The 24762-nt window shown below is 46.1% G+C and overlaps 1 protein-coding gene across 3 annotated transcripts in view; it reads right to left on the bottom strand.

Annotated features, from left to right (window-relative positions):
- Positions 1-24762, bottom strand: part of LOC144151460 (cytochrome P450 2J4-like) — a 43941-nt gene that overhangs the window by 14157 nt on the left and 5022 nt on the right. For 2 of the 3 annotated variants that reach the window (XM_077682512.1, XM_077682510.1), the window contains 3 exons: positions 9207-9587; positions 5069-5196; positions 4343-4449 (listed from right to left, as the gene is read on the bottom strand). In XM_077682512.1, coding sequence (XP_077538638.1) covers positions 4343-4449; positions 5069-5196; positions 9207-9427 — 456 coding nt within the window. In that variant the 5' untranslated portion in view covers positions 9428-9587. Of the gene's footprint in view, positions 1-4342; positions 4450-5068; positions 5197-9206; positions 9588-12600; positions 13037-24762 lie in introns of those variants that run through there. The other variant, XM_077682511.1, reaches the window with a different exon arrangement.

The raw sequence follows: 24762 nt of genomic DNA, 5'->3' as shown, positions 1-24762 counted from the left end.
AATAAGGTTGAAACTAGCAAAAACACGTTTTCACCGGAAGGGCTTAAGTGGCCTGACGCGCACAACTTCTTTCTTGGCTGCCGCTGGATGGTGCTACTCGTCCATACTTGGGGTGGCAGTACCGCTTTCCAAGGGAGCATGCGAGCTACGCATGAGAAAATCGTTCGACGCCAAAACTTGCGAGGCCTCAAAAGGCTAATGTTCTTCTTCAGTGAAGCGTAAATACTGATCACAGGTCCAATGGAGAAACATTTTGCTTAGTGGTCTCGAACGGCAAATGACAGGGGAGTTTGGGGAAGCATGAGCGATTTGACCGGAACTGACCAAACTGCTTGGTACGTGGTAATGTTGTATTCAGTTGCTTGTATACTGCTATTAATCACCGCTGCTTCACTTGCTTCCGGTTTATCCTGATGCAAACAGCGACTGCAGTCTTGTTTGCGTCACGCTTGATGAGCAGTTGAACAGCGATTTCTCAGCACTTAAGGCATCTTGGCACTAAATCAGGCTATGCGGAGGTCCGACTTCCGTTTGAAATCAACTTGCTGGTTGTCTTCAATGACCCTTTAACAACAAGTTACCCTTATGCCTCATCACTCCTCCGTGTGGTGCAAAGGTAGTTAGTGTGTAACGTGAAACGAACCGTTTCTGTGATTTGTAGGACTGATTCTGCTATTAATTACTGCAGTGACAACAAGCTATGAAAGAAAATCCCGCCATCTCCACGAAGTGAATGATGATGAGAGGGGCGAATCTAAAATGCTTATCAGCAGACAATGTGACGCATTAAGTGCAAGCTGCTTTCATAGTGTGTGCATTGACATTAGGATATGGCCCCCTGGCAGAATGATGCGCTGCGCGAGATTTTGCCGCACCTAAAAGGACAGGCAACTCATTTTTACGGAGTATAGGATCTGTAAAAGGGTTGCGAGTTGGGCGAGTTGGTAATTATGCATTGCGAAAAATAAACTGCGCGCAAATTAACGAGGACAAGAACACATGAAGACGGTACAAGCGCACACTCGCAACTAGTTTATTATTGCACAATTCAAAGCTTTATATGCCCAAGCGCCCAATTGCCGCGCCCCCAATGCGTCACAGTTCTCGGCGCACTCAGCCGAATATACTAAAAAACCGTAACAACAAAACCACAAAACGAACTTTGAGGCGCACGAAAGGCGAAAAATCAGCAAAGATAACCGCATCATACATGGATTAAGACCCCCCTCCCACCCCCAACACGCATTCCCAGAAGCACCGAAATAGCGCTCAATGTGCGTCTAAATATGCGACTTCTCGATTAAGCAGGGCGATAGAGGGATGACTGACACATTCGGAACCAGCTTTTCTGATGTGGCTGGCTTCTACAATTTCTCGCGTTTGCTGGTTTTTATGTCGCAAAAGGATGGCTGTGCGCTCAAACACAGGGACACAATCAGGTCTGCATGCGCGGCAATGAGAAGATAAGTGGCTCAGGTCACGTTGAAAAAAAAAAAACAAAACAAAACATATACGGTACTTTTAGACGTCGTACGCTCGAGTTTGTGACAACGTACCCGTGTGCGGCTCTGTCCTGAAGTTCGGAGAAATGCAGGCGGGTTGTGTTATATTTCTCGTCTTGCATTACGCTTTCTTTTATATATTAGCGCCCTCTTCCCCGACCTCTCTACCTTCCTTACCGCTTCCGTCTGACTGCGCTGATTTTCGCCAGCACGAAGTAACCGTCACGTTGCTTTGAAACGACGCCGCGGGCGACAAACGATTTTACCTCGAATGCCCTGTTACAAACCAACCTACAAAAGAATGCGAACGCATACCCCAAAACATACAAACAAGTAAAATAATACGAGTGTGCGCTTTTTTCTTTGCCCGTGCGCGTACGAGCGGTGAGCGGCACGGGTACCCGGGTACTTCGCTGTTAACCCTATCGAAACGTTTGACAAACGCATCGACTGATGAAAGACCACTTACCAGCGAGCTGTCCACACCTGTCGCCGTATCCAAATGCTGTTTGCGGCCGTTCCTCGTGTGACAGGGGCACATGAAAATCTTTCCACCAAATGGCACTACTAGTCCTTCACAAATAAGAAAAAACGACGGCCCAAGGCGAGGCTTGAAGCTCCGGCCGCGCCGAGTCACCGGCCGCGCTGCGTTGATAGCACAGAGGCACAGAGGTTGTATACATCCGGGCAGCCAGTCGTGCCGCCAGGGCAAGTTGAGTCGCTGCAGTCGGGTGCGTTGGCGCGCTGGCACGGGAATTTAAATCGTCTATGTATGCGCAAGCAAGCGAAGCAGATGAACGTTGCAATTGTTTGCAACGGCGAGAACTGCCTCTTCGTTAGCAGCAGAGTTTGACACCACCTATCGCCAAAATAAACAGATTGAGACAACACGGCCGCGCTCTCTGCCTGTGATCGCGCTGGTTGAAGCATCTATACGGGTATACGTACGGTATTGGTTTTGTAGCTGCGTGCAACCGTCGCGTCCTGCTTACTCGTTCTAATTAGCATTAGGCCACGGTTGAAGTGCTGGTGCACGGAGACAACAGAAGACTAACATGGCGACCGCCCGCTTGAGATGATTACCTCAGATAGGGCGTTTATTGTGGACGTGGTAGTATACAAGGAACCGAACGCCATCTCACAAATGGTGTTAAGTCGTTCTAAATCCTCCCTTTTGCTACCCGGATGGGCAACGGTACTACCGTGGAGGTTCGTCCACTTCTTTAGATCATGCCTAGGGAGTACATTTTTTGCTATAGGTACTTTTCAGGGCACATTACTTGATTAAAACTCCATTTCCGGCTAGTTTGCGTTTACAGTGTAGGGGCAGGTTGAATATGTCCCCACAGGAATAGATGTCCATGTTCCACGAGCAGCAGGCGTCAGTACAACGCCCAGGCGAACTTCCGGAGCGTGACCTCCTCACGGCGGGTGAAGCCACCAGGAAGGTCAGTCCCACGCGCAGGAAGAAGGGCACGCGCGAAACGCCGAAGAGACTCTTTTAAGTGGTGAGCACTTTAGGGTCATCGTCGTCGCAGCTCTTTCGCTGTCACGTTATGTAGCCGCGGAAATCAGGCGGCTTAACACTCTCAAAAAGGGCCCTGTGGCGTCACACACCCAAACTGAGGATTTCAAAAGATACCCGCTTGTTCCTTGATTCAGCCCTCCGGCCAAAACATAAGAGGATACATGAGAAATAGGTTTATATAAGCAGGACCATTGGAAACTCCTGCAACCGCTGGCGCTGGTCATACATGTCCCCGTTAGTTAGCGCAAAGACAACTGCAGGTATTTTGAGGCAAAACATATCTACTTAACCGGCAGGCCCCTCGTTCATTTAGTTAAGAATGCTCGTTGGATTGGTGTTTACGACAGTGAGCGAAAAAAGTGGCTGCGGAGTAAAAAAAAAAAAGCGACATGTTCAGAATGGCGCAGCAAGGCTCCAGCCCGTACGAGATGAAAGTAAACCCAAAAAGAACTTCTGGTCGTGCTGTTCCAGACAGGGAACGCGCGTGCATTGCAAAGGCGGGAAAATTGAATTGCATTGGGAAAACTTATGTTAAGTTCACCCAGAGAAGAGTGAGGCAGGGGAGCGAAGAGCGCGAGGGGTGGTAGCAGTTCTCATGACCGGATAACGGCGCCACAGCCTATTATGGCGAATCACTGCTCGGCACTTCCGGCAGCTTTCACGTTGAGTGAGACGGCTTTAAGTTTTTGAGTAGAAGAGCACCCTGCTAGTATTTAAAATTTCCTAGTGGCTATGCAGTGAGTTTGAACACGAATGTAACTTTTTTCACTCTCCTTGACTTAGAAAAGGTTTCCTAATTCTTCGAGTACCTTAGAAGGGAGCGAGACTGTTTCGCGCAAAAGCGCGAGAGCGAAGGCTACAAGTTACTGATAATAGCCTACCGATGCTTCCAGGGCTCTTATTACGGTATATACTATTGCGGGAATGGAGAGCGCAAAAATGGAAAAGAATTTTGCGGAGGCATCTCATTTTGTGACTGTGGTGTACTCTGTTCTTCCGAGACAGTACGTGCACTGTCAAAACAGGTGTCCTCGTGTAGGCACGCGCTCAGCTGCTATATCGGCTTCCGAAATTTCTGAACACAACAGCGTTACGTGCTGGGCTGTGCAACTTGCATACTCTAAAGTTAAGTGGTCAAATATTATCCCCGCGATTGCCTGTCGCTTCAACCGCCCGGTACATCAGACCTATAACCTTTTAATTCCTTAACCCTTCGTCCACACGGTTCTACAACTACGGATTTATTGCTACTCATAAAGCCACATGTAATTAGTTTCTGGTGGCGTTTGTAGGTCATCATCTTAATACTCACGTGTATGTGGTTCTCCATGGCTTGTGTGGCAATGCCCAGATTCTTGAAGAGCCTAAGCGAAAACCTCCGCTGTTCTTTCCAAAGCGGTCCGTTGAGCACCATTAGTCCTGGGAAACGTATCAGAACAAATAGGCAGATCGCGTCTTTCTCTTTGAATTTTATGAGAGGCTTTGTGAGCTTACTATATCAAAGACGAAAAAAGAGCACTCTCTAAAACACCCAAGCATCGGACTTGCGGGGACTGCATTAAAGCTAGGAAACGGTTCTCCTTGTGCTGAAGATAAAAGAGCAAATGTAATAGTATATATGATGACTCCAAAACCATGGACAAGGCGGAAGAAAAATACAATCACGTAGAGTCTCATCAACTGAAAAAAATGTCTGATTCGTACGTTCACGAATAAACAGGCAATAGAATTCCTTGCTCGTTCAGTAAACAAAGAGAAAAGGCAGTATCGGAAGTGCACGTACCTTAGATACGATGTTGAGATATACTGGACTTCCTTAGGGTCTTCCGTTATACCCACGAAAAATTCGTCTTAATCTCTGCACATATTGTTTAGTGTGTTGATCTTTCATGTGGATTATGCAACTTATTTTGTGTCATGTGGGCATGTAATTTATTAATGCGTGTAATGTATCAATCACATATTAGTGTATGTTATGCGCATGAGCAGTTCAAATTGCATGTGCCCACAAACTCATCTCTACCAGTAGGAAGCTTACCCTGTGATTTCTCGTGGACCATAAAGGGGAACTCTTCCGGGCGGTCTAACAAGCAGTCCTGCGACAATGCCTCTTTCGTTGACTCGAAGTCGCACAAGAATACCACGTAACGGGAGCCGAGGTGCACCCTGCAGGAAGGCGTTTATCCGTAAGTCGCTCACAGTGCAAAGAAAAGTATTCTCTAAAGCAAAAAAATTGCGAGAAAACAGATACACCCAAGTACAATCGCAGGTAGGCATAATTAACCCCCCCCCCCAAAAAAAAAAACTGTGCAAAAACAACCGTGAGTGAATTCTGAGATATTTTGTTAACATCCAGCTTATTTTTCTATTAGCTAGCGGAGAGATGTAGAGGTGAATAGAGCTCCCATTATTTTCTATAGAGTTACCCCATCCTTTCTGAGCCACTTGTTAGGGAACCATTGAGCCGACATGACGTCTCCGTGAACGGTCAGCTTCAGCTCGCCTCACTACTCATTGCGGTCTTGAATGGTACGAAGATTATTTTTCGCCAGAGTAGGCAGTGTTTTAGGTCAATAAAGGAAGCCTACCTTCATAATCTAGAAAGGAGAACATGCGTTGGCAAGCCTTCTGTCACCCTAATAAAGCTGAGGTGGTCGCGGAGAGGAAAGAAAGTGCCTAGAAGGTTTGCTATGTGAAGTGTTTCCTTTGACACGTGATATCTTCGTTTTTATTTATAACGTCAGGGAGGTGGTTGACCTTCGGTTGGTCGGTTGAGGGGGTTTATTAGCGGATAGGGCGTAAACGCAGGAGGGGCACAGGTCTAAGCAAGCTCCAATCATTCGCGTCGAGTGTCCTGGCTGGTGCTTCTTCTAGCACAACTTACCCACGCGGGTGGATAGCACTGCAATATTCGCTACTGTTTGTTTCGTGACCTGTGCTGTGACTCTTGGCTACAATTTTTTTTATTTTTCAGCTATCCATACATTGTGCATGTGCACCTGGGTGCATCTGCATTAAGTTCTTTTTCTGAAAAAAATCGTTCCGCATAGGACCAGCCGGAGCTTAACCAGTCTGCAACTGATTCGTACCCGCTCGTTCGAACATTTCTTGGACAAGCCGAAAGCGAAAGCGTATAAACTCATTTAAAAGTGAATTTACCTGAAATTGCTATCTCGTGCTTCAGTACCATATTTAGTTTCGAGTCGTTTGGTGCGTTCACTCCTTACAAGTTCCAGCAAAATATATGGGGATAAGACCCATCTTTGTTGAGTATTTTGGAACTAGAGATCTAAGGTGACAGCTCATCAGTCACTTATATGGGGTACTGACGTGATCAGATTCCTAATGGACGTATTAATGTATGACCCACGGGCTTAAAAAGCATCGTGCACCGATAAAAAAAAGTTTTGCAAATTCATAGAAATGTTCTTAACTGCCTAGTTTGCTTCTTTTAAAAATATATCACTTTTTTACTAAGATAAACAATGAAACAGAAGCGCATTTTGGTTCATTGAGTTTTCACTAGATGGCGCTAGCTGAATAGTGAGCGGGAGTTTTATTTATTATTTCACTGCAGAGGTAACATATTTATAAAAGAAGCAATATAGGCCATTGCGCATGCATTGTTATGTATTTGTAAAGCTTTGTCACATAGCCAAATACGACGCGTCTTTCTTGAAGAAACAAAGTTTACTGGAGCGAACTTGGGCTCCCTTCTCACATAATGCACAGGTGGCGAAGCAGCAGGCAACAACGTTACGTGCGCGGACTGGTGTCTCGGAGAATCGAATGTCGCGTCGTCTGCTCGGCGAGTATTTATCTTTCAGCGTGATTGTTTCTCGAACCGTCGAATAACATCGAGAACACTGGAGATACCACAAGATTATTCTAGTCGAGTAACGACGGGGCAATACACTTTCCCTATCAAATTAGATAAAATTAGATTTGATTAGAAAAATTAGATTAGACCCATGCGGCATAAAAAAAAGAATGGAACACGCGCTGCGCCTGGCACACAGATAAAACAGCCGGGCTTGGCCGGGCAGGAAAACAAAACAAATTAGTAAAGGAACCCAATACATGGTTCGCGGTGGTATCTATTTGTAAAGCTTTTTGTATTGGTCCACGATGGTTCTTACGTCCTATAGGAATGTGAACAGGTGAGTTCCACTTAAAGTAGTATGCCAAGACAATACAAGGCACTGGAATGACAAGTACATAAATTCACGCAGGGCATAAAGAGTTGAAAAATAGATTCCCTTTAAGACTACTGCTGCCTATGCTCTACAAGGCTGGGCTAGGGAGGCTTGAAGGAAGTAAAGGTAAATTTACCGATTAGCCGGCTGCAAAAAAGGACAACACAACGCATTCGGGAATGTTACACCAAAACAACATTGTTTTCGTGATGACCAAATATTTCGTTTTATTTCTTTTCGTTTCTTTTATTTTAGCACAGCACCCACTGGGAAGTTTTCCGATATAAAATCTGTGGTGAGCAGCTGTACTAGGCCCAAGTGCCACTGTACATTGCAGAAAATCAATCCCAGACATCTTCTATAATGGATTACAAAATGCACTGAATAAAATAACCCATTCCTGATCACGATCAACAACAGCAGCCTACTCAGGTAAGCTGCAAGACTAAGGCCCCACACAGTGACCTCGAACAACTCCGGTCCTTAGCTGATTTAGTCCATTCTTGTACTGTACACTTTAAGGTGAGTGAAACAAACAACGCTTTAAGGGGAATGAAACGAAACCTGTACATGTTGAAACACAAACTTTGGCACCGAATCCCCATGCGCAACCGTAACATAAATTTAAACGTATAAATATGATATTTTACCATCGAATGAACATATATGTACGGTAGATTATTGCAAACACAGCGTAATTTAAAACCATCCTGTCTTTCTGTCTTTGTTTTTGGCCCCGTCATTTTGCGATTTACTTTAAGCCATGACCCAACTCGCCCAGCACAGGATCTTAATGAGTGTGGAATCTTTTAGAGGACACCTTATATACTAAGCTAAAATGTTTAAACGCACCATCTATTATACATACTTAATTTGGATCGCTTGGGTACAGCGCCAGAACTTCTTATAGAGGGAGACAACACAAAGAAACGCAAACTTTGACGTGAAGACGGCGCTTCACGTCAAAGGGCACCGTCTTCGCGTCAAAGTGTACGTCTCTTTGCGTAGTCTGTCTCTGATGCGTTCCACCTCAATCTCCCTATGACGCTACACCAATCAGTCCGGCACAGAACCTAACCTAATTTGGAATAATGGCAGTTTTCAACGCTTGATGCGTTCATTCTCTGCCATCCGCTGTCATTTAACAATATTTCATTACTGTTTAACTTAGGTTGGCGGAGGACCCCTGCAGTTTGTTTGAAGAAATACTCAGTGGATTTGAATATATTAAGCATGATTAGTATTTTGTAAAAGTTTGGTCAGACAATGACGAAGTGATCGTACACACACAGGGCGCTAACTTCAACAGTTTTATTACGAAAGATTTCCTATATATTCATATAAAATTGGCGCACGTCCTAGTACATATTTATTGAATAAACATCCGACACACAAAATCACGTGTTTTCTTCCGAGCCTGATGCTACAGGTAATGCTATAATGCTACAGAGCTATAATGCTCCTGATGCTATAATGCTACAGAGGGAGTGCTAACCCACTGGTGCTCCGCATCTGATGTTATCTTTCTCGTGTTTCGCCACAATCGCACAGTTGTCGTACAGAGGGTTGCAACCACATTGCTGGACGCGAGTGTAACGGGAGCAATCGTCCTGTTCCGCTTTTTACAACACTGCTGTGTTTCAGAGATCGAATGTTATACTGTGTTCGAAATTGCGCTGCAAAGCTAAAATTTGCAATTCCAGCTCTCTCAACACTTGCAATTTACCATAGTGGGTTTTAGAAACATTTGGCCACCTTTTACACCGAAATGAACTGGGGTGTTAGCGGCGAATACGAAAAGATTAAGCGCACAGAAAATGAAGAACAACAAGGTGAAGAGCTTGTTCCTTCAGTTCGGAGACGAAGCACAACACTAGCGGCATTCTTTACGTGCCACAAACGCGCCAGGACAACTACAATAATCGCAACAAATACATGTTATGTACGTGAAGGGTTCCGAAGTGAAGCTGGTGAACTTACCCGAATACAGGTCCGTACTTGTTCTTGAGCTCCTCGACGCCCCGGTGCCCTTCCTTGGGCATGAAGGGCAGGTAGCCGACCAATGGCAGACCGTAGGGTCCAGGCGGTAGGTCACGGCGAAGGTTCCTCTTTAGCAAGTCCCATAAGTACTGTAGCAGCAGAGCCCCGAACCCCGCTATCACGCCTGTCGCCAGGTACTTCCAGAGAACGGCCCCCAGCATGTTGCCACTGTGCCTGCTAGTCACCCGTTTGGGAGGGGCCTCGATCAGCCAAGCTCAGTGTATTCTGTCTTGAGCGCGACCGATGCTTGTTCAGCTGAGGTACTTGTACTGATCGAGTGTTAAAAGGTGATGGCGCCCAGTTGCCAAGGCCACGATGTTTCTGCAATGTAAACATCTGGGTTCGTGCCTCTGAGTTGACTAAAACGTGCGCGTACACTGATAGATATGCTCTTTTAATGCACGCCGCAGGATACTTCTATCAATAGATACGAAAAAAGGCAACAATTAAAAACTGACAGCGACCATGAATGTGTATGTAAACAAAAAAAAAGACGTTTCGGCTCCCATACGCAAGCCTTGTTCACAATCTCAATTACAACCTTGTTCACGAACCCACGTCCTTCAGCTTGAGTTTTACAGTCATATTTATGGCGAAGAAAAGCACCGCGAAAGACTGGACAAAATAAGAAACCACAAAACGCAATCGGTGAGGAACAAATGAGCGCTTTTTTTCAGCAGGAATATATATATAGGAAAAAAATAGAAAGACGAAAAACGACAACGAAAAAAGATATCACATCGACAATAATAGCCCGTGTCAAAACGTGATTCGCCACGTGCCGATACAGCGTAAAATGTTCCTTAAAGTACACCATTTCCTTTCTCAGAAGTAAAACCGAAAGCTCAGTTACACACGCGTTTCCTTTCTTTTTGATTTGAAATGCTTCAAAAATTTCCCGCTCTCTGTGTCCAGGGTACCGCACGAGGATCGCGCAGTCATGGAAGAGTGGAGCGCAGCCGCAGGAAGCGTAATACGTTGGCTTAGACGACTTTTCTTGACGACTTTTTCAACACAGCCAACATAGCATGTCATACGCTTTTCTACGCATGCGCTTGCGTTCGGAGTTTCAGCGTTGACACGCTTGCACAATCGGCTAAGTTGGCTAAGTTTTTTAGGTGCAGAGAATACGAGCCGTGCACCCGCCTTACTTAAAATCTTGTTGAGGGCATGGATATAGCACCGTGGACGTAGGGAATGACCACAGTTTCTGGTCTCTACTGCTGAGGACATTTTTTTGAAGCTCTTGAGGAAAGTTCACGCAGCAACCTTGACGCTGAAGCGCATATGAGGTCGCTCGGGTAGGCGGCACACTTCAGGCGTTGGATCTGGGCATTAAAATCACGTTGCACTCGATGGGAACAGGGCCTGTTGAGAGCACTCCTGAGGAATTCCATGGCAACTCCCGTCGTGAAAAGCTTGCTATGCGCTGAACTGAAGGGTAAAAGGCCATTTTGGACCTAGCCGCATATTCCCAGCAGGCGTGCTCATTGCTAAAAATCTACCCAAGGTCCAGGAACCTTAGCTGGCCGTCAGAGGGTAACTCCGTAGTCAATGCGAAAACATCAAAGTGTGACACGAACGTTGCAAAAATTTCTTCTGCTCCTTCGTAGGTCGTTTTACTGTCGAACACAAACAACACCAGGAAGTCGTCAACGAACCGAAATGTGTTGACAGTGCCATGCTCAGAAAGGGCACCCTGCGACAGCCGTTCCACGCTGGCAAGCAGAAAATCACTCAAAAGCTGAGTCAGGCACGCCGGAACTACGTTGTTAACAAAACAAGCCGGAACTACGTTGTATAAATATTTTATTACACTGTGGCGCGAACCAAAAACGTGACAACCACGCACGCACAAAAGTATGCGTACAAACTTACGTGCATCAGTTACCGGCCCCCCACCCCCCAACAATCACTTCTCCTCCTCCGGATGGCATGACAAAGAAATAATTTCGGCCTCCTGAATAGCTGTGTTGCTGCACGATGTACAGTTGTCGTCATAAGTAATTGGAACAAGGATTTCGAAATGTCACAAAATATTTGTCTTACTGGCTTTATGACGGCCATTACTGGTATACAGGAAGCTTTTTCTATTAGGGAGGGCTCCTTTAAACGTACACCAATGCGGTTAGGCAGTTTCGGGAGTAATAAATTCCTGTAAATTTACGACACCGTGTTCCAATTACTTTTGACAGCACCTGTACATCGGATAGACCGCTGGTATACGTATCTGAGAAGGAGGTGATCGAGAAGGAGGGAGCGGGAGGTAAGGTATTAAAACAGGAATAAGTGGAACGTTATCCCGCTCAGCACAAAAAAGCAACGCTGCACACGCAGACGACACCTAACGTTCTTTAATTGGCCCTGCAACTCTTCCGAAAAACGCTTCGACTCTTTCATTCGCGCCTGGACGCACTGCTAAAGCTATAGTTACCGCCAGCACGGAGTGGCACTGCGGGATGTGCTCGTTGCAGCAGAACTATCCGCCTTCCGTATCAGCTTTGCTGTTGTAGCTTTCATTTTAAAGTGGCTATCGAATGTGTTCATTGCTGCAACTGAAGGAAATCCGGCCAATGGGCGCTACGCTGCTGTAGTGACGTAATTACAGGGGTCGAGGAACGCCGAGACCGGGAAAGAGAGAAAAATCTTTTGAGCAAGTTTCTGAGTTATCTGATGGACACAGAACAGTAACTGTTGACCGAGGTACTACTTTGCGACCCCCTAATCCAAGCTCTGGTTGTGTTGCTTGGCAATGTCCTGCAAGCATGTAACATTTAGAAATACGCTGAAAAAAGGGTTGCAGGGTATCTTTAACCAGAGCCAGGGCGCTTCCAGTAAAAACACGACACGCATTCACATGTGTGATCTACATAGCCCTTCCTTACAAAGGAAACACTACATAATTACAAGAAACGGCTGGTTTATCTAGTCCCGGTGGTTACGAACACTTGTTTCTTTTTGCGCTGCTTGTCGTAACGTATTTCACTTGATACCTTGGTTAAGCTTTTTTGACCTCTTGTATGTTTAGTCACATGAGAAGTATTTTTTCTTTGCCATCTCCATCATTTGTTTGTTAGTTTGCTTGTTTATCTCTATTAGATTGGTAAAAAAATGCAGGATAAAATTCAACGTTGAGTGAAACACGTGGTAGGTATAGTACGCTTAAAAATCAGATTGCCACTTATTAAGTTACAAGTCGCCTGTCATTAATTGGTTAAGTCTCTTGGCATCTTATGCTAGTCTGCGTATCAGAGGAGCCGACGGGTTTCAGAGTGCCACGTTTGCATTCATTCCACTACGAATCCAAGGAATGAAAAAAAAAAACCTTTTTTACCTCTCAGCAAGCCTTCCCGTAAGATGTTCCGAGCACAGCACTTCACTCAACGAATAACCGCTTAGCTTCAGGGATTTCCGTTCTCAATTCGCCATCCCGCTGTGAACTGATCGTAACCAATTCAGAGTATAACCAGAGGGCATCACAAAATTGAAGTGGGTGCTTGCAGGCAGCCTTCTGAAGATCCACAGACAGTCCAGTAGACGACACGTTGAATATATCTACAAGCTTAGTCTTCTGCTTTTCATGATTCATCAAATCACCGTGTACTTATCTTGCTGAACAAGGCCTGTAGGCAAGAGGTGCACCACACGAAAAACGAATAACTCGAGAGCCGACGCCAACTGAAGAAGTTCGAAACCGATCCGCAAAAAGCTGATGCGTGCGTTCCATTTCTTCTTACTTCTCGCCAAGGTGTGCGCTGTACTGCATAAAACGCACTTCTCGCCAGATGTACGCCGGTAAAGATTGCGTCTCCAGATAGGAAGCAAAGCACCTAAAGGCTCTTGCGTAATATGCGGTGATATGGCTCCGATATTGTGCGTCCGCATCATACGACATATTAACTTCCTGTCAGTGTTATCTTCTGTTATCTTCTGTTTAGACAAAGACTGCGTCCCGAAGTTTTGCTGCGAAAGGTCTCAGTATACAGTCTCATACATCCTTTCATGATGGTAAGCCTTCCATTGAGAAGGGCGCCTTCAATCTGCACTATTTACACTACAGTCGGCGTGGTTACTTGTTGCACTTTTGTGAGTATGGTCGCTTCGGGTTCGCCGGGAAACCAAAGATCGAGATCACTCTGGAAGACTCCCGTTCCTGGTGAAAGTGATGACGCCTGTGTCGTTGAATCACGGAAGAAAAAAAAATGAATTTCATTCTGAATAATACCTGTGCCTCACAGAATTAGAAGGTTCACAGACGTTTCCACGTATAAGAGAGAGTGTGTAAAATTTTATTGAAAGGAGAAGAGGTCTGCCGGAGTAATTGATCTCTTGAGCATGGTACTTCCCACTGGGGCAAGGGTACGGACGAGAGAGTGAGAAAGGAGTACATACGGAAGGTATGGGAAATTACAGTAAAATCGACGAATGAACCATTGAGACCAATGAACCCTCGTCGCGGTGGCTCAGCGGCTATGGCGTTTTGCTGCTAAGCACAAGGACGCGGGTTGGATTCCCGGCCGCGGCGACCGCTTTTCTGATGGAAGCGAAAAGCAAAAACGCCCGTGTGTTCGACATTGCGGCGCACGTTGAAGATTCCTAGGTGGTCAAAATTAATCCGGAGCCCACCACCACGGCGTACCTCATCGCCTCTGTGGCGTCGGCGCGTTAAACCCCACAATCAGGCCAATGAACGTCTCACATGCAAGAGCGTGCCGAATCACATTATCGCAGTCCAATTTGGATCTCATGATAATCGTCCACATAAAAATGTAAAAAATTATACCGCAGTACCTTAAATTTTTGCAATCCAAAGAGGATTCCCAAGGAATATAAGCAGAGCTTTAGCCGCGTGGGCAGTATTGACACGTGTCATAAACTACCGCGTACAGCGTCTACTTTTATTGTACAAATGTCTAGTATCCTTATGCAGAATCTAAAAATTATTGTATAGCGTTTTTATTAACGTAATACAGATGCTCTGTTCATGGCATTTTCCTTTTCTATTCCACCCAGAGAGCATCTGAGAGATTTCTCGAGCAGAGCATCCATGAATCATCGCTCGGCCGCCTGCGTGACCCGGAAATGTATCGAATTCACGTGCGTCAGAGCGCAAAGTAAATGGAGAAAAAAAAATGTGGCTGTACTTCTTTCACCGGAATTGGTAAAACACGAAAGTGAAATGTGCCTTCACGGGAGCATTTGAATGCTTATTGTGCAGCGGTATGATCTTGCACATCACCATTTGAACTTGCAAATCGTTGAGTGTAACAAAAATTCCCCAGGCTGCAGTGATTTGGACACGGGATGTCGCGAGTACAATCGCCGCATCAGTGCTCAAAGCGAGAAAGTATAAAGTCTTCGGGTTTTACGTCTTGCATCTATTGTTCGGCATCACGAGCTGTCACGCCATGGTGGCGATACCGCCGACTGTACGCACAACCGGTCGAGCACAAAATGAGCATGCGCCTCTGTCTTTGTACACAAAACTCAGAGTGTGGAGATAGTACCCAGCAAAGAAAAGAGATAAGGATATGGCCGGGGACTAAGACCGCCACGTGGCCATTGTTCACTGAAAACAGCACCGATGGTTACCCAAGGTTCCCCTTGGTGACACGGTTTAAAAATGTAGTTCAAGGTGACAAGTGACCATCTATCGGTATGATCACGCACTGACGAACCGGCGCAACGTGTTTGATTGAAGAGGCCAAGACAAAAAGGTGTTCACTCCATGGAACTAAACTCGTTTCGCCGGTGTTTGATAACGTCTGCGCATAGCGACAAGCGCTGTTCCATCAAGGGCCCTATTCTCGGCTCCGTAAATTGTTTGTGAGTTCGCAATTTTGACCGGAAGTGTGGGAGAGGTGGGCGGGAAAGAGAGAAAAGGCATTTACGCGGCACGGGGGACAGAAGACTATGGTCTTTCCGTGTCATTTGCAGGAAAGTGAGCAGATACGCGGCCAGTTTTAAAAAAAAAGCAAAGTTTTGTATGCCTCGCTAATAGAGTTCGAAGCCCCGCCAAAACGCACTGCAGGAAAGCCAACTCCAAATGATGGTTTTAACAAAATGACGACGATGATAAGCGAATGAACATCAAGCGCCTCAAGAAAAGAAAAAGCTTCTTGCGGTTGGAATCGAACCTGCGTCCCTCGCGTTATAAAGCCGACGTCCATCTCATTGCACCATTCTTTTCTTTTCCTTTACTGAATGGAAAACTGCACTTATTACAGCCTACAAAAGCTATCAGTCATCCAAGAAGATGAACATCACTGCAGCTAAAGTAATCCATCCGCCAAAACTCTGGCAAACAGACGCACGCGTCCAAAAGATGCAGCCATTCTGGTGGGTCACTTTGCGCCGCATAAATGCTCCGCACCAATGCAGCCTGCTCCAGAAAAATGGAGTTCTTTGGGCGACGAGGTTTCGCGAGCCTGTCAATCATGTAGCTCTTCCCCAAGCTATACAATTCTATCACAAAAAATATATCACAGGGCACTCAATTGGCATCGCGAAAAGGCAAGAACCGAATTGTATAAGGGGTAATGTCCATGTCCTTTTCAACAGTTCGTTGCAAGAAATCCCGGAAAAACACCGCATCCCGGCACAATACAAAACAATGATCAATGGTTTCAGGTTGATTACATAAGCGGCAATTGTTAGACCAAGGAATCGACATTCCTTTTTCGCGCAACAATGGTTACACTGGGAATGTTGATGTACGCAGCTTAAAAAAACGTTTTTGCATTTGGCAGAAGACACATATGTGTGACACGCTTCAAAACACTGTCCTTATGGTGTTCAATGTAAAGCTGGCGATAAACCGGCGGTGGGAACAGACTCTCTAATTATGTGTTAGTCAAAGCCTTCCTGCAAAGGGTAAACAGATATTGCAGGGAAAACCTCGCAGTAAGGAAATGAAAGGTGCCGACCACCTCCTTTAAAAAGACCCATGGCGGCTTCGTACTAACTTCACCGGTGGAGACAAGCAAAACAAACAAATGAAAACGTAATCGCTGTTGAACAGCGTTTAGCAGAAGTAGATGATGCGCCACTTTATAGAAGAAAAACCGAGACACAAGCTGGTGTACAAACAAATGCGTCAACCCAGCACCCCCGATACAGTCCAATCAGTTTGGATTTTGGACTTGAACTCTCACTTAATTTTCATGGGAGAAAGATTCGCGTTTTAGCGATATTTCTCTTTAGAGAGGGGCTTATGATTTGTATTCTATTTCACTGTTGCGAGCGTGGGCGTATTCTTGGGGGTATCACTTCCTACGTCCTTTTACCGGCAATCGCCCTTCAGGTTTTGAAAAAGAGTGGAAGATATCGAATTCTCGTGTTTCACGACGATTCTATATCACAATTTACGATAAGCTCCTTTCATCAGCTCTCAGCTAAAAACGGCAACGAATACGAACAGCTCCTATACGACGAGACAAAAGAAAGTACGGCAGCGCGGAGCGCTCTGTGGGGTCCCATTTTGAGCCGTCGTACACGTTGTTTTTATCCTTATGACTAGCAAACTAAGTATCCCAACAGACAACGTTGAAACCCGAACTATTTGTCTCGAAAAAGTACTGTGAAGCACTCACTTCTTTCTAACGCCAGTTCCTCACATATGCTCGAGCGGAGTGTTGGCTCAGTCCTCTCAACAGCTAGCTTGCTCTCCAACCAGACGCGAAGCACTATTCCTTGTGACATTGTCATTAAGTCAGTAAAAATTAATGCGATTTTTTTTTCAGATGCACAGTAAAATCATCTACACCCGTAAGAGGAGTGTTTACTGTCTGTAACTAACACACTTACGTCATAGCAAGAATGCAAGAACCCCCTTTGGTAGGTTGTTTTGTCGTTTATAGCCCCCCTTGGCTAGGAGGTAGGGGTGTTGGTTATAGAAAAAAACGGTGTAAATAGTTTTACGGTGTAGTTACTCAGTCTAAAATGTATCAAACCCTCAAGGCTGTAACTAACTATCTATAACTAGCATCTTTACACCCTAGCAGAAAAACAATTTTCAAACACCTTTTAAGGTGGTTTGTCGTTCATAACGCCTTACACCCTAGTAAAAACACAAGAAAACACCCCTTTAAAGAGTATTTTCTTTTTAATTACACCCTTTTAAAGGGTGTGTTTTGTTTTTTTGATGGGTCGTAATGTTGTTAGTTAGACAAAAAGGGTGTAAATCATTTTACAACGGAGACAAGTATTCTCCTAACGGGTGTAAATCCTTTTACGGTGTACTATTACTATCAGAATTACTGGATATATACCAGTCGTGAAACTCCCCATAGGCCCCATGAATCGAAAACCGGTCTTCGGTTGCCCCCCTGCGCCGGGGCAAGCACGGGGAAAGCGGGGAGAAGTTGACTAGCCTGTCGTCTGTCGGTGGAACATTGAAGTAGCACTCTAGTGCTTGCGGCTGCTGCCGTAAGTCATAAAAAGAAAATCCACAAAAACACAAGAAAATTTCACCTAATGAATTTATTCTAATTTAAAAAAGCAATGTTTATTTTACAAAAAAATATCTGAATAATATTAGTCATGCGAAATTGAGTTTTTGTCTCCTAGGTGCCGCGCGCGTCGACTTGTCCATCAGCTTCCGCAGAGCAGGGGGGCTAGCACCGCCCGGATTCTGAAGCGGAGTTTCGCAACTGTATGTACTGAGTAAACCTGATTACTATAGCATCAAGTCAAGCACAACTGCAACCTGTCCTGCAGCACGGCAGGATCGAAGCTCTACGGGAAACAAACTTCCGTCGATAGCGCTTTGCCGAGCTTCACGTGCGCGCACTCACGGTTTACCGTTTTGGTGCTGTTGCTGCTGCAGCAGCTGCGGTAAAGAGGACGTTGACCACGTGCGGCACATGTGCGCGTTAACATCCCTTAAAGGGACACTGAAGTGAATTTGTCAAGCTCCCGTTTTTGCTTGCACTGCGTAGACTGGCTCAAATTAGCACACTTTTCATCGTTTATCCGGTTGACAAATCGGTAATTATTTTACAAAGCGCGAAAGAAGAAAAACTACCATGCGCGGTTTGCGGCGGCCGCACCAACTAAGGCTGTGACGTTGAGAGGAGGGGCGCCGTGATTGGACGATGCCCAAGGTTAGCAATCACACAAGTTTCGGTTTCGGTTTAGGTTCAGTAAAACATAACCAATGGCTTTGTTGGATGGGCATTCTCAATATCTCAGTAATCATCGTACCGCGCTTCTGCCATGTTGTCGGCTGTAAAATGCACAAGATAAGCCTCCCAGGACGGCTTGTAGTCGTAGCATTCACTAGCCGAGACCTACGCAGTGCATGAACGCCCTCCGCGTACCCGCAGACGCCCAAATGTCATGCGCTTTTCCCTCATATTTGGAGCTTGCCTCCCTCATGCCTGTATCGTAAAAAGCGTGATCGCACCAGGCCAAGGGTCTGTTCATTCTGGCCTGTGCCCACTGCCTGCAAGCAGTCGGTGCTTATGGCAACAGCACGCCAACGAGAACTCGCTAGCGCGCCAGTGCCAGCCTGCGCGCGTTTTGTGAACTAGTTCGTGTAGCCATGAACGTTGCGGCCCCAAAAAAGGTGAACTCAATATAGAAAACATAGGCGGAAAACAAAAAAGTTAACTTACAAAAAAAAAAAAAAGCACGTACTCGCGGGGATTCGAACTCGTGACTCGCAAAACATATGCGGTGAAATCCTAGCGCCACACCGCTAGGCCACGGAGCGGGACGCGAATGTCTTGCTAATATAGGGTATATATTGTACAACCGGTTTACACTTTTATTTAGTTTTGGCATTTCAAGCCGCTTAGGTGACTATTTGTTGTACTGCGATCGTGCAGTAAGCGTCGCCCGAGTTTCCACAGTAGCTCACGTCTAGCAATTGCATTTCGTAGACGGAAAAGCGTTCGCAGATGCGTAGTCGTGCTGCTGACCGCTGTGCTTGTTCGCCCAGCGCAAAGAAGTGCTTCCCGCGCCCTAGATTTACGCTGTACGGTAAAAATATCAGTTGATTTTATTTCCTTAGTACCTATATTGACTTCGCTGACTCTTCTGCCGCCTTCAAGAGGCCTTATATTTTCCTACTGGCGTACCAGTCAGCGAAGCGTCGCATGTGCAGCGCTTGTGTGAAGCGACCTTGACTTGGAGCTAGATACAGTGTACAAACAAACCAAGTAAAGAAAGGCACATTCTTCCATTCACAAACGTGTCCTGGCTTCGTTTCAACTAAGCGAACGAATTGCGACCAAGCAATTTTTTTTAACCTCCTTGATTGCGACGACTCGCCGGCGGCCGGCGGACGAGACGCTGGGCCGACTGACTCTGTCGGCCGGGGAGGCGTGCAGTAGCGCAGCCGTGGCGCAGCCAATGGACCTCTCCCTGTATGTAAACACCGTGACGTCACGAAGCGCACGTGCGCGACGGGTGGCGCCCGCTGGCGGCCGCGAAATGCGGCTTCGGTTGGCAGAACGCGCCTGCGCCGCCGGCCCGGCCGGGCCGCGCGGTGCCCGAAATGAGTGATGGGCCGATGGTTCGGGCCGTCGCTGACCGCCTACATTACAGGTGGGGGTCTAGCTATCCTAGCTGCGGACGTCGCACCTCCATGTAGCTTTCTGCACCAACAACCTCCGCAACACTTTCGAATATGACGAATGACGCTTTCGGATAATCAGTGCGTGACAGAACAGCATTAACGAGTCATTCTGAAGATTGGTGCGTTTGCGACGCGTTCTAAGAATGTTTCGTTATGATGCTTTATGTTAGGACACATACCAAGGAAAGCTCACTCATTGTTGTTTTCGAGGTCCGCTTAAGCTGAGCGCGGTGCCTCAGGCAGCGTATACGCTCCCTGTTCTTGGTATCTCTGCATCGCCCGGATACAGTGGCTTACGAACGATTTCATGTCGAGGGGGGAAAGGAAAGGTAAAGCATGAAAAGATTAAAAAGTGAAATTAGCAGCAACAAAACAAAAATATAAAGAGCAAAAACAAAAAATTATTCAAATAAAATTATCGCGATGACGTCGTGCTCTACGTAGATGACCGATTGCTTTGTTACATTTTTCCCCAGTAAAATCGCGAAACGGCTCATCGCCATTGTGAGAGTAGCAGCCACATATTGTTAGTGCGTATAGCTTGCGACTGTGGCACTGAAATAATTATCGGTACTCATTATTTCATGATAGTTGAAGTTAGTGTCCTTGTACACCCGCTGAATTCGCCGGCATCAGGAGGCCGCAACAAAAGAATACATTCACTGAGTCCGTTCGCTTAGGGCCAACAGATATCGAGTCTTTTCGAGACGCGTGAGCGGCCCATCTCACGCCGAAGGCATGATGCTACATGCATGTGAGCACGGCAAGCATATCAGTTTTGCCGCGTCCTCAAGGTATAATATCTTTGATCAAGGTAAAACTTTATTGCATTTACAAGCAATGAATTTCGTTCGTCTTGAACAGATCTCCCCATACGGCCAAACTTGTCGTGGTCGATTTGGCGGCAGGCGGCTATCGCGGATACTTCTTCGAAACATTTATTTCGCGTAGCTAAGCAGGTCAGGCATTCATTGTATTTTTAATGCAGTACTATATCTCATCAAAACATGACAATATTTACCAGCAAGAAGGTTTCCATCTGACTCCAAACCCCGGTACTATTTCTGCTGGTGCTGCATGATAGCAGATGGTTAATAAACAGCATCATTTCATGGCAGTAATCAGCGCGGACTGCCAATGTAGACGATATGACTGCGCTTTGAAGAACAGCAGAAGTTCGAGAATGAGAAACGTTGCTATGAGTAAGAGCGGACGATGTCGCTGATTGGGCTGCTAGCCTCTTCAGCGCATTGCGCGCATCCACAATCACTGCCGAATTTACCTGTTTGGGGACGCGGCAAAGCCTGATGCCGCTGATTTTGCTGGCACGATTTGCTTAGCCGTGAGCACAGCAACCCACCGGCATCAGAAAACCGAACACATAAACACAAACTCCACTTTTACGCGCAGTCTAATGCAGCCTCACTGCATACGCGCCGCGCGCGGGTCCGAATGTTTTGCCAACCACCCTCCCGGCCACACCCCGCACGTGCGCTCGCCGTGACGTCACGGCCTCCGCGTGACGTACCCCGGGAGAGGTCCATTGCCAGCTCATCCCCTCCTGACGTCACACGAAAACGCCACAGAAAATGGGCGAGCGTAAAGAGAGGAGGACTGCGTTTTCGAATTAGTTTTTCTACTAAATAAAATCGCGTAAACGCGCCTAGAGTGGTCGAAACATGGCCTGGGGACTCCGGACTACAATTTGCGCTAGTAATCCCGCAATGTTTACATATCACTTCAGTGTCTTTTTAACATGTCCGCGGCGCGAGTGCGTAGAAACGATTGCAGTCGGCGCAGTGTTCTTGCCGAAACGGTGACAATCGCATCACCCTTCAACAACTGCCACACTCATCCACCTGATGAACCAATCCTTGAGCAACTACATCCTATTTAATACCAACTACTGGGTGTCAGCGGTGTTGATCTTATGTGTAATATATCGATCCTGTGCCCCGCATCGACGACGCTTTGGACTGTTTACATAAAGCGGAGTATTTTTTTCCAGCCTTTACCTACGCTGCACGGTACTGAAAGATTTTGTCTACGAAGGTTACAAAGAAAAGACGGCGTGTTTGCTCCACATGATCTGAATAGATTCACCGTTATTTCCCCTGATCTTTCTCCCGCTCTTGCAACATTCGAACGACTTTTAGAGATCGTTCTTGAATGCTCAAATGGAGAACGATATCGACGATATCATCTTTCTACTTCAAGTTTTTCTCAATTTGTGCAGCGCTTAGACCAGATCCTAGAATACCTTACTAATTCGGGTCTTCAGGTAAACGTCAGGTAAACTTATTAAAAAAAAGAAACGTCCCTTTGCTTGCAGATGTGTAAATTTTTGGGCCGCTTTCTCAGCAAAGATAGAATGCGGCTTGAACCCGACCAGCGCACTGCTGTTATCAACCTTCCCCGTCTTTTTGAACAGACGGGCCTTCGCAGCTACCTTGCACGGCCGTCCTATGTTCATCGCTTTGTCCGGAGTTCCGCTACCACCGCCTCTCCCGTCAACAACCTTCTGAAGTGTGACATTTCTTTCACGTGTTCGGAACAGCAGACACACATTGGAACAGTTCAAGGCTGCTTGCACTTCTGGTCTCTTCTTCAGTTAATTCAGCTCGCGAAGACATTGCATAATTAATACAGACCCTAGCGGACACAGGATATGTGCTCTGATTGTGCAGACTGACGCTCCTCTCAAAGAAGGGTTGTTGCATGCTCCAGTAGTTCTCTGATCCCGCCCTATTATGTGCCTGATCGATAAATTTATCCTGTACTTATACGGCCACCCTTTCATAGTTGTGCCCAATCACCATTAACCTTCCTGGCTGCCGACACTGAAGAACCTATCCGGGCGCCTCGGCCGGTAGATTCTTCGCCTACAAGAGCACGAATGTAGTATTGCATATAAGTCCGGGAAGAAACACCACCACGCATATATCCTTTCACGCTGCCCATCGGTTTCATCTTCCAGTAGAGCGTCTTCGCTAACTGTATTCCTCATTATAGCACCTGCCGGCTACATTCACGTAAATAGCCACTCAGATCTTGTTCACCGTCAGCGGGCAGACACTAGTTGCCGCTTAGTAATTCACCATTTCTTGGGTGCCGTATATCCACGCTGCAGTATGCAGTCGGTTGCACTGTCGGCTAACACAAGCGTTTTGACGGAGCATTATGTAGTTGCGTTCATCACCATCCTTTGGGCCCCAAATGGGTTCCCATTGATCCCCGCTTGTCTCGACGGACGAGTTTGGCTCATGTTTACTGTGCGTTATCGGACTTCCTGAACACATACGACTGCGTTCGTACTCGTTTGTGGAGTGCTATTCCAGAAGGCCCCACATTGAGCGAAAATCGGGAGACACGAGCTCTGGCGACGCCAACGTAATATGATGGTAATATTTCGAGGCGGAGTTCGAATGCTTTATAAATGCTGTTCGTGCTATTTACTGATTACTGTGGTGACGGACACGGTCCACGGCAGCGCGCTCCAAGGAGGTACAGCTTGGGTGTGGTGCATTTTTAAGTGTGTTCTCTCACTCCACTGTCGCACTGTTGTGTACGGGGGGCAAGTAAATCCAACTTTTTTTAATTAGCATTCTTACTTTCTTACGTAAAGCAAAGTAAAGAAAGCAACCGGAACAATAGGTGCCAAATTGCACCTGTCTGGGTTCCTGACTCCATGCATTCTGCATAACAGGGAAACAGAAACAATCTCAACTACAATAGAAACAGAAAATGTACACGCGGTATGTCTAGGTACTAGGGATTATATAAATAACACGGATATGATATACAAGACCGCGGTTTCACAGCAAAACAAAAACGTAAGCAGACAGCATCACACAAAAAATACAGAAAATACAAACGAAGTCAAGGATTTCTTGAAACAAATAGGAGATGGGCACTGATCAATTATGTCCATTAAGTCCACTACTTTATTTTATTTACTTTACTTTAATTATGTACACTACTTTACTGCATTGCGCTTTTATTTTATGAATCTTCATTTCACTACAGACTTCATTTATTATTTCAGGCGTTCTTAGAAGCTGTTTATTTGAAATTGTTCGTCGTAAAAAGCAGTTTCTTCCGCCAGTGGCAGACAATGCAATCACATGACTATGGCCGACTGGAAAAAGAAGAAAGTGGGTGATGGAAACGTGCTGCATTCGAGAATAGTAGATGTGTGGTATTACGATACCGGAACCCTCCGTCCGCTTTTCGATGCAAATTTCCTCGGGACACCTAAGTCCACTTACGTACTGTGAAGGCGTAAGCTTGGTGATACTTAACTTCTTTACTGATATATTGTACTAGCGTTTTTTTTTTCTCGGTTTCATTTCTTTGTATTTTAGGACAAATCACTTCGACTGGCTTCTTTCTGCTACACCATGTTTGCTTCAGTTTCTTCTCTTTCGTTTCTTGATGAATTGCGCAAGAGGACTGGCACACGCCACAGCCTCCCTAGAATCGGGGTTCTGCGCGGACGGTGGGCACCTGTCCTACTCACGTGCCATCAAGTTCAGCTGTCACGTGGCACGCAGTTTTCCAAAACTTCTACTTTTCCGATTCACAGTTTTATGAATTTTGAAAACCGGGTACGGTACGTTAGCTCCTCAAAGCTCCCTACTGGGGGCAAATCGCTTTCATGTGCTACGAAGAAAGGAATAGGAAGAACGACAACTAGTTTTCAAATTTGTTTGCTTTATTTCGTTTCGCTCTTGACCGCTCTTTTTCGACGAAGCTCTTTACAATTGCTGGTTCTTTTTATTGAGTCTAATCCCCTCACCCCCCCCTCTTCCTTCGCTCTCTTTCCGCTCCCGCTTACTTTCCTTAAGGCGCCACATTCAAAATTGAGGTCTCAACTCTCTCCTTAACTCGTTCTGTGTGCTGTGCTTCCTACCA

Source organism: Haemaphysalis longicornis, unplaced genomic scaffold (assembly GCF_048455015.1).
Source record: "Haemaphysalis longicornis isolate Haplotype H1 unplaced genomic scaffold, Haemaphysalis longicornis Haplotype H1 scaffold_9, whole genome shotgun sequence".
Classification (NCBI taxonomy): Eukaryota; Metazoa; Arthropoda; class Arachnida; order Ixodida; family Ixodidae; genus Haemaphysalis; species Haemaphysalis longicornis.
This window is presented reverse-complemented; position numbering and strand designations above follow the sequence as displayed.